Source organism: Oryza sativa, chromosome 4 (assembly GCF_034140825.1).
Source record: "Oryza sativa Japonica Group chromosome 4, ASM3414082v1".
Lineage (NCBI taxonomy): Eukaryota > Viridiplantae > Streptophyta > Magnoliopsida > Poales > Poaceae > Oryza > Oryza sativa.
In genome coordinates this window covers 22,242,200-22,253,225 of record NC_089038.1, presented here as the reverse complement: position 1 = coordinate 22,253,225, position 11,026 = coordinate 22,242,200, and the positions used below count along the sequence as shown (strand labels likewise).

The window sequence follows — 11,026 nt, the reverse complement described above, 5'->3', positions numbered from 1 at the left end:
TTTTTTTTTTTAATTTCTGCGTGCATGCACTCCGGCCGTTACATACGCAGGTTCAAATTTTTTGATATGGTTGAGGAAGCACGTTACTAGTATATGTATTTTTTTTTCTCGGCACACAAGTACAAACTTTTTGTTTTATACTCCCTCCGTCCTAAAATATAGCTATTTCTAGCACAGTATCTTGTCCCAAAATAAAGCTATTTCTTCACCTACCTCCTCCTCTCAACCAATCGCAACCATTCTTCTTCACCTACTTTCTCTTTTCAACCAATCACACACTTCCTCTAATTATTCTCACCTACTTTCTTAATACCCATGCCAACCTAAAAAATGGCTTCATTTTGGGACGGAGGAAGTAGTATGTACACTATTGCCTCACAAATTTTGACAATTTGACTCTTTGCAAAAACTAATTATACAAATGAACCGTGGTCAAAACTTATTTTAAAAACGACCCTTTTGTTCAAACACCTCAGCGTCAAATAGCATGGCGCTGAATGCAGGTTGGCACGCCGACTCATACTCCCATCCACGATGGCACGACATTCAGCGCCAGTTGACGTGGCGCTGAGTTGTCTAAGTTCAGCGTCATGAGATTTGGCGTTGAACAAAAGGGTAATTTTGAAATAAGTTTTGGCTACGGTTCATTTGTATAATTATTTTTTGCAAAGGGTCAAATTGTCAAAATTTGTGCTACTGCCTAGTAGTTTATATACTTGTTTGCTTTCCATATAGTATTGTACGGTGCCTAGTAGTATATCCAAGAATGAACAATATCAGCACTTTTATACTACTTTGTAAATAGTAGTAGCGATAGATATAGAGAACTTTTAAAGTATAGCTAGAAAGGTAGCCCGCACGAATGCATGGGCATATGTCGTACGTTAAGTTTAAGATACTTATAAAAGTGAAATATTAACCGGAGAACACCTCCCATGATTTCTCTATAAATTGTTTTCATGGCATTAATTGCTTTTATAAGTTTATAACCTATTAGCTTTATGTTAATCATATTTAAGTAATATCTATAAGCAATTATTTATAATATTCTTCATTATTTGAAAAGAAGGTAGACTTATTTTCTTCAGAAAACATGTCAGTAAAAGTAAGTTGGTTTTCTTTTTTTAGTTGCGTATATATTATCATAGTTTACTAAAGGATGAATTGGGTGGGACATGAAGCTCCAGTAAATATATGGGTTTATATAGTCTAAAATGATTAATGTAGTTTGAGAGATGATCCATCTGAACATTCATTTCATATAGAGTGAGTGAGAGGCTCCACGCAATCTAACATGAATACGATAACGACGAAATATAATTACGCAGTAATATTTTTAAAATATGATGTACCATGAATACACACTTGTTTTTTTATATATATAAGATAGATCTAATGGTTAGAAATAATGGTTTCACGGATTTAAAAAGCATAGGAGTATTCCATATATGTAGCTTTTGGTTGTTTTAATTATGTAGTTGGTGACTTACGAACACTCCGGAGGGCATTTAATTGATTTTGATTGTGTACAATGATTTAGTATAACACGATACATATTTTCAATTAATTTTCGTGTTTATTTAGTGTTCATGCAAACGGTAGGGTCTACCTTCAAATGATATATTTTAACTTTTATATAGCAAAATATAGCTAATGAATGTTTAATTATAAATAAAATAATAGTTATGACTATTTTTATATTATGTTAGTTAGAAAAATATAGAAGAGGCGATAATTGCATTGGAGAGGAGAGGATGCGAGAGGCAGAGTGGGAGGAGAGTGGCATTACGAAAGACAGGATGATGGGAGGAGATTAGATGTTTTTAAAATAGATCGAATGTGCACTATAATTTAGAGTTATCTATTTTTATAAATACATTTAATATTAGATCTAATTTAAAATACTTTGGGTGTTGTATTTTCTAATTAAACTACTTAAATTATTCTAATTTTAGTGCATTTTGTTAATCAAAAGGTTTAAAAATATATTTGATATAATAATAAGGTCTAGTTTGAATTTAAATAATATATAAAAAAAGGAGGGTGGACACCGGCCTTGGAACACGAAGGAGGAGGCGTACGTCTGTTTCTACAAAAGTGTATAGGACGGTGATTTAGTTTTATAGGACGGTGATTTAGTTTTATTTTTTTAAAAAAATATTATTATAAATTGTGATTTCCATCTAACTAAAATAGCATGAAAATCATGAAAATAGGAGAGAGAATGAACAGAGGGGAAGGCGTACACAGATGGAGTTCACGTAAATGGAAATGTACTTAAGCGGGACGGGAGGGGATCGATGCTATTTTCTTTTTTAAAAAAAATAGATCTAATGACGTATAATATTAGGTCCACTATATAACTTTAAATCTAATAGCTAAAAATCTAAATAGTGGGTCCACCGGTTAATTAGAATGCCACATGACGGTTTAGGAGTGTTTTTACGAGTACACGTGGTGGTTTAGGAGTATTTGTAGGAAGATATGGTGTTTTTTATGTACGGACATATGCATGTTTTCTTTTTTTTTCCAAATAATAATCTCATGTACATGCATATATACATACATATATTTTCTCCGGATGAATAGTATAGATTTATTTTTCTCTCTCACAAATACACATGAGATTAGAAGAGAGGGATTAATTACTTTAATATGATTTGATCTAATCTATTCTACACCTGTACATGTGTAAATCAATTGTTGTATATTTATACGTGACTACATATACAAGGGAAAGTGATGTTACGTGTGGGAGGAAGGAGGTGGAGGTGGAAAGATTTTTTTTTTAGATAAATCTGACGGCTTGAAATAATGGGTCCACCGATTTTAATGAAAACAGATGGACAGATGTTTTGTTTTTTTCTTAGAATTTCTAGGAATTTCTATTATTTATTAGAATGTCATGTGGCGACTTATGAGCGTTTATAGGATGACATGTGGCGGTTTGAAAGCGTTTTTAGGGAGTTTAATGGACTTTTAGTATATAATAGATAGATAGATAGATAGATAGAAGATAGATATACTAACAGTATATACTACAAGTATAACCGATCTAACGGTATAGATTGATTTGATATTTCATTGAATTAGATTGTACTATAAAATTTTAAAGGGTAAATTCGACTTTGCATGTTATCCCGTGGACGTATTTTCTTACCGCTCGACAAAAGAAAATTGTCGTTCGGCCCTCCCCACTCCTTCTTCTTCACTACGGGCGACGAGCGAATCCACGCGCGCCGTGCCACCACTGCCGGCGACCGCAACCACACCGCGCCGCCGCCAACGGGAATCGATTCGCTCTCCTCTCCTCCTCTTCTTGCCTTCCCATCCACCAAAAAACCCAAGGCATGCGCTATCTAGAGGAGGAGCAGCCACGGCGGACGCGACGGCGCTCAAGGAGGAAGATCAGCAGCATGCATGCAGAGGGTCGTGTACTCAATGGCAGATTTTGTCTTCCACCCCGCGGCGACAACGGCCTCGTATGATCGTATCTGATTGCTGATTCGACTCTCGTATGACTACGGCCAAGTAGCACAACGCCACAACCAGGCTGGGTACTTAATGAGGTTTCTCCCTCTCGAGACGGAAGAATTTAAGGGCGTCATCGTTTCGCTTTTTTTCTAATACGCCAAAACGGCTTATTAGGGAATAAAAATGAATTTGTAAATAAAATTTTTATATATGTGTTCTTGGTGACTTAAAAGCCAATGCTGAAAAAAAAAACTACGTTGAAAATATCTCAAAATCGTTCTCAAAATTAAGTTTGAAAATTTAAAATTTGGTTTTTTTTGGTTTATCTAGGCCATCCGATGGGAGCCTAAGTGAAAAGGCATCATGACCGGATGGCGGATGCTCATGCCGGAACAGTTCAGCTATTTGCTCTTTTGGCTTGTGTTCCCAAAAGTGAAAAAAAAACACACTTGTTTTCTTCATTTGCTTCAGGACTGCATATTTGAAGATACTTCTGAACCTTCTTTTTGATATGCATGATTTCTGAACTTGGTGAATGTGATACCTAAGAAGCAAAGATGATAAACTGAATTTTCAGTACAATAAAACCAAACAATTCCATGGTACTGAAAGCAGTACTATAAAATCTTCAGCACTTCACAAGCAAATACTAGCAATATTACAAGATAAGCACATTCGAATTGTTATAAGTGTACTGCCTTTTCTTGTAAGGGAAGATATGAAAATTGTGCCATCTTTAATTATATTCTAAACATCCTTCATGTGCTCAACTGCATGAACAATTACACAAGTTTCAAGAGAACATATGGAAACACATGGAGTAAGGCCGAATGACAGCCAAGAGAATGAGTCGCACTGCTGCCTAGCGCACCACCGTCGCTCGCGAGCACAGGAATGACGCCGGGGACGAATCACACCGCCGCCTAGCGTGCCGTCGTCTTTCGCGAGCGCACGAACTGAATCTTATTTATTGGATTGGATTAATTCTAAACGTAGAAAGCTCTTTTCCACTTTCTGTCAAATTCCTAACATACCCTTCTATATAATGTAAGTATATACTCATAGTATAATATACTGTAAAAGTTATATTTCTGTAAGAAGTTAATCACACCTATACGATCTTAAGAACAAAAAAGGAGGATTTCTGGTGAATGCCAACCAAATTTCAATCACCCCACTGCACAACCGATCGAAATATTTACATCACAATATTTAAATTAAAATATTCACATTATTTCAGTTCCAAGAGCAAATAGATTACATCAGATTTAACTTACACCCAGGTGCAATTCAGCACATCTAACCACTGGCTAAATTCTGGGGTGAGGGTCATCCATATTAGCCCTGCACCCAGAATTAATTTTTGACACTGAAATCAGCCTACCAATTAACACCTATATAAATTTATGTACAATGCCCAATATTTCCTACCTCACCCCGGTAGGACAAGAATTTACAGTCCGTAATCCGTAATGTATATTCACAAAACAACACAAACCCTATTCTGCTCTTCACAAGGCAAGCGCCTTGTACCATTGTCCATGGACCTTCTCTGATATGACTGCCATCTTTATCAGCACCTCCCCGGCCTTGACAACCCTGTCGGCGAGCTTCGCCGCGCCGAGGCGTCGCAGCGGCGCTTCGGCTAGCTTCTTGCCCTTGGCGCCGCCACCGAGGACGACGCCGCGGAAGGCAAAGTAGACCGCCCGGGACACCTTACCGAAGACGATGTCGCCGGCCTGGAGGCTCTTGAGAAGCATCTTGGTTGCTAGCTCTGTCGTGTCCTGAATCTGTTCCTCCGGCAGAGAGCCGACCGAGGCCAGAGAGCGCGTCATCGCCTCCACGATCTCCTTCGTTGATGCGTCAGCGTTGTTGTCGAGGAGCTTCACGAGAGCGTCGTAGAGCTCTGAGATGGTATTCTGTAGCTCCGGAGGAGCGATCTTCAACATCAGAACTTGATGCAGGACAAGCATGCTGGAACAGACAGACATGGTAAATTGATTTCAGTTATCGTAGAAATCAATTGTTCTGAATGACCGGTTTAGTTCAAAGTATTGGGGGTTGGGGGGGGGATGATATTTATTTACCTCGTCGCGATCACTATCACCTTCTGAAACTGATCTTGCACAGCCCTCAACCTCAGCAGATTAATTTGGAAGGTCTCAGGGGTTGACTGCATGTTCAGGCCCTCCACATTGCTGATAAGTTGCAACAAGCCAACCCTTGTCAGCTTGTCGATCTTCTCACCCTTGCATTCTGGGAGACCAGAACTGCTAGCTGCAGACGAAGAAGCCTGCGGCGCTGGAGCACCGTGACCAGCTCGAAGTACCGGAACAACGTGCTGAGCCTGTCAATAAGGGATAAATTCGTGTCAGTCAGAGAAAAACTTAGACTGCTGCCTAAGCTAATACAACTGTAAATTGTTTTGATCGTAGAAACCTACATGATCTGCTGGCAAAGCTTGGAGAGACTCCAAATGTGAGCTCCACTCTTGTTCCACGATGCTCTTCGTTGCCGAAACCCACTGCTTAGTTATAGGGAGAGACACTGATGCATTAGCAGGAGGTCCATAGCGATCCGTGAAAGCCTTCTGCAGGTATTCCACTCCGGCAGAGCCTTTAATAATTGGTTGCATGAGCTGGATGCGAGCCTTGCTAACTTCAGTTTGCAGTTGCTGTTAATCACAGAAAAATGTTAGGAAAACACGGCGCAATGTAAGTGCAATCTATGTCAGGACTAATTCAAGGTGTTAACAAGGAACAAACCTTTATTTCTTCGAGAGTGAAACGCAGGCCCTTGATGACAGCAATGACAAAGGAGCTGATACCATTGTCATTAACTTCGGAACTTGCAGCCAACTCGTTTAACAATTTCTCATGACTCCTCTTCATGTCATCTTCCTTTGCAGGGGCAGATAGTTTCCTGACCATATCCAGGGAGTACTGCAAAATCTGCCCCAGATATCGCGTGTCCTGGGAGCCTGACTGAAGCACCTTTCATCCATAAAAAATAACAACAACATTAATTCAAAATATACCGGGTTTAACAAAAGCAAATTAATACTAACTATTTTATTTTGTCAAGACCACCGAGTCCTTACCTGAGACAAAATTTCGAGGTCAATGTTCTCAAGAATTTCCTCCTTCAACTCATTTGAGGCCAACTCATGTAACGAATTCCTGACTTCCTTTACGAGGTTAATTAATTGGCTATAATCTGGTTTGTCCCCTCTCATCGAATCAGTAACAAGATCCCAAAAGGCTTTCTCCATCGTTGCTTTCACTTTGGCCTGAAAGTCCTTCTCCGCGGAACTGACGTTATCAGAGTTGCGAGCAAAAGAAACATCGTCCTCATGAAGCATCTCATTGACCATTTGCTCATTGTCCGTCGGCGGTTTCATTGGAGATGTACTGCTTGACGATGAAGCAGCTCCAGGCAAAGATTGGGCAGTGAAACTTGATCCTTCCACAGTAGGCTTGGAAGTAGGGTTTGGAACCTGTCCAGATGAATTAATGCTCAAAGGAGTAGATACATTTGCAACAGATGTTGCTAATGGATTTCCGTTTTCCTTCGCCTCAAAGAACTTTGACCTTGTATCCGAAAGAGCAGAGTTCATCCGCTCGATGCCTGCATCGCCACTCAGGTGCTGAATCTTCTCTCTTAACAGCTTCTGGTCATCAGTAACCTGTTTCTGAATTGCCTTCATATCATGAGAAAGGTCATGTGACTGCCCATCTGAACTTAACTTGCATGTTTGCATCATTGACAGCTCAAGCTTGCATGCAGCCCTGACAAGATCTTGTTCCAATGATTTGGCATCCTTCAGTTTCCACACAACAAAGTGGTAAAGGTAAGCGCACCATGCTTTATCAAAAGCAGCCAACTGAGTCCTGAACTTTTTCTGACTGGCAGCATCAGTCGATTGCATCGAGGCACCTCCTGGTCTATCAAGTACTGTCTTAACCAATAGCTCAAACTCCTTAACAAAGTTTTCTGCTGACTCCATAAGTAGATTCTCCTTCTCCCCTTGTCCACTTAATACAGCACCTGGATGAGCCAGTATCATATAAGAGCAGAGGACTACCCGCAGTGAGTATCTAGAAAGCTTGCTTGTCTCGGAACCCTTCGCTGGCTTTTTCGCAGCTACCCTAGATCTGCTAGCAGGTGCCTTCCTCTTTGGAGATCCAAGGCGTTTCAGAAGGTGATCAATGTTCTCGGCTGATGATGAACCAGTTGGCTGAGAAAGAAGCAAACGTTTCTCGAACCGGTCAAGCACTGCCTTGGTGGTCTGGAGAGTCGTTGGAGATTCCATCAACATAGCTAAATTTTCAAATGGCATAGATTTGACAGACATCTCATTAATTCCCAAGGCGTCATAAGCTTGAACCAGTGCATATGTTGTCTTGTTAGATTTCAAAAATCTTTTCCAGCATCTGAAGTACAACAAAATGGAAAAAACATTGCCAATTAGTTAAAACTTTCACATGTGCAAATGCAAGAAAATAATATTCCAAAAATCAACTGTGTGACACCATACCTTGCCAGCTTTGTTGAAAGAAATTCTGCATGCTTGATGTAATCAGCATGGGCAGAACTACGGGGACTTACCCGCTGCTTCAAGTACTCAGCTCTCTGCCTTTTTGCCTGTTCCATTAAGTTAACTTAACTGTAAGAAATAGAATAGAAGGGCTAAAACAACAATATCAGAGTATAATATGAGAGAACAAACATACCTTCTGAAGCTTGCTTTCTAGCTGTTCTTGCAACTGTCTCCTCTCTGATTCTCTCTTGCTGCATACAGTCTTGGCAGCTCGTTGGATGTGCAAAATCCTAGCCTGGGCTTTCCTCTTCTCAGCTTCCAGCAATGCCAGTCGCTTCTTTTCAGCAGCATTGCGCTTTTGTAAGATCAAAGACTTGACTCGCTCCGTGTATTTCCTCTCAGATGTCTGTTTCCGCACAAGGGACCGCGCCGTTCTCTCCTTCATTGCCGCCCGCTTCTGCATATGTGCATGCAAAAGACGCATGCGATTTGCCTCTGCTTGACGAACACGAGACTCGACTCGAGTCCCGAGTTCTTCCCTTTCTTTCTCGATCCGCATTTCCACGATGTTCTTCGCCGCTTGTCGGAGTTCATCCAACTTGGCTAGCCTGTTCTGTGCCTTTGCCAAGAGGCTCAACCTGCAAGATACAAATAATTAGTATCAGACTCTCAGAGCTCCTCTAATTGCATAAGACCGCAAATAACTAATATCAGGCACTGTTTTTTTTCATTACCTTTTCTGCTCGGCGGCCTGAAGCTTCGCTTCGAGGCGCTGACCTTGATCTTCCTCTTGTGATGACCATGATGGGCTCCGCGGCTTCTTCCTCGCTTTGCAGGACACCCATTCATGGAATTGCTGCAAAGTGCAAACAACATATGACCATAAGCTATGTTGATCAATCATTTATCAATAAATACAGTACCAACATCTTAATAACAAATCAATCAAATATACTAGACCCAAATACGAGTCATACGATACGGTCCCAAAAAGAAGAAGAAAAAAACTTCAAGTGAACTGAACCTACCAAATCACATCAACCAAAAAAAGTTTCACCCCTATTACTTACTGGTCACCAAATTTTCAGTACTACAAGTGCGACGAAAGTTACTTCTAACTTCTAAGCGAATCCAAGTGTGGTCGGTGGTACACAAACTATTCATACCAAACTACCATAATCTTTTCACCGACGGGACACCATGTGCTGAATTGTTTGCTCATGACCCTTTTTCTACAACAAATATTATCTTCCTAATTTGAATATAAAAAAAAGAAATTATTTTACAGGCAACCTGTCGTAACTCGATGCAGACAACTAAATATGTTACTGATATCCACTGATTACTCTTTAGCAAACCGCAGGTAGAAACCAAAAGATAATTATATACTGCATTAAATTATTAGTGCAGTGTATATCCAACAAACAGATAAAAACGGGACCTTTTATATGGGGAAAGTACGCTTTAATCCAGAGCCGCAAAATCATGCGGCTGAGAGAAAATCGAATGGAAAAGAAATCGAATTCGAGGCACACGTGAACCCAACTTCATCTCACGACTACCTACCAAGAACAGAATCCCCCAAAGAATGTTACTTCAACTCCCCACCAGGAATCCCAACCACCAAAAACAAAAAAGAACCTCACTGCACAGAAATCCTTCCACGTAATCCCAACTTTGCGTCTCCACTAATCAGCCAAAATAAGTTTCCAATTAAAGTAGAACATAAGTGATTAAGAAAGAACTGGTCGTGAGTACCCCCCCCCCCAAAAAAAAAAAAACTGAAAATTAAGGACTAATCCTAGTCTAAAAATAGCAGCGAAATTCATCAAAACCACCACTCTGAACTGTTCATCAGCATGTAAAGGGCACTATGGTTTAATCAGTAGTAAAACATTTCTTACGAAACTCGAAACCGAAACAAAGCAACTCAAATTAAATCAAAAGGCTCCAAAAGCTTCGAATTCACAGTTCACTCTCGTCCCCCCACAATCCACCGCGAAGGACGAAATGAAAGAAAAGAAAAACAAAAACAAAAAAAGCGACGGAAAGGGAACCCGGACAGGGACACCTACCTGCCTCCGGAGCTCCGCCTCCTTCAGCTTCGCCTCGATCTCCTCCGCGCTCGTCGGCGCCCCGCCTCCGACGCGGCTCCCCTCCAGCAACCGCCGCCTGATCCTCGGCGGCATCCTCCCCGCCGCCGACGACTCCACCGCCGGTATCTCCATCGCCACCGGCTCCCGCACCACCATCCTCCTCCTCCTCCTCCCCCGATCAAACCACCAAACCAACCCGGCGGAATCAAACTCTACTACGGGCGAATCCCGCAAAGCAGACTCGCCTTCCTTCCTCGCGCTGCTTTACTCTTCCTCTCTTCTCCTCGACTTCTTCTTGGTTTTTCTTTTTTTTTTTTCCTCTCTCGAGAAGAAGTTAGTTTGTTCTGTTACGCTTTCCCGCCGTTCGCGTGAGGCGTCAATATATAACGGCGGGTGGAGGGAGTATTGGGAAGCGGTTTGCGAATCTCGAGGCGGATCGGACGGCAAGGCGGGGATGGAGGGGTGTTTCGGTAATTTGAGTAGGGGGTGTGTCACTGACGGCGTTAGGCCTTAGGGCGGGGGTGGGGGGGTTCGAGACGGTTCGGGGCGGTGGGGCCCCGCGCGGTTTTCTCGTTTGTGGATCGGGTTTTGGATTGGACGGAATTGCCCCTGTAGTGTAGGCGGCTTCGCTTTGGTGTCCGAATCCGGTTTTGCAAAGGTTAGGCTGCTTTTGCCTGTGGCCAATGAGTTGATCACTTTGTTATCCTCGTGGTGGATAATAATGGAGGTCTACGAGGCTATGGAAAAAAACGTGCATAGAGAAGATGTTTTTTTTTATTTTTTCTATGTGACTAATATAGAGGTCTGGCTAACACGTATGCGCCACCGTGGCATATACAGAGCGGGTTAGACAGCATTTTGATCTCCATGACACTCATTAGACAAAGTTTGGAGACTTGCATATTACATTTTAAGA

The 11,026-nt window shown here is 41.3% G+C and overlaps 1 protein-coding gene across 1 annotated transcript; it reads right to left on the bottom strand.

Annotated features, from left to right (window-relative positions):
* Nucleotides 1-4,685: 4,685 nt before the first annotated feature.
* Nucleotides 4,686-10,461, bottom strand: LOC4335922 (uncharacterized). Its single transcript, XM_015780602.3, has 9 exons — nucleotides 10,090-10,461; nucleotides 8,749-8,870; nucleotides 8,208-8,652; nucleotides 8,012-8,118; nucleotides 6,575-7,907; nucleotides 6,240-6,467; nucleotides 5,918-6,148; nucleotides 5,562-5,821; nucleotides 4,686-5,448 (listed from the first exon to the last, which is right to left on the bottom strand). Exons 1-9 carry the CDS (start codon nucleotides 10,264-10,266, stop codon nucleotides 4,986-4,988), a joined length of 3,366 nt encoding a protein of 1,121 aa, XP_015636088.1. The 5' UTR covers nucleotides 10,267-10,461; the 3' UTR covers nucleotides 4,686-4,985.
* Nucleotides 10,462-11,026: the final 565 nt, after the last annotated feature.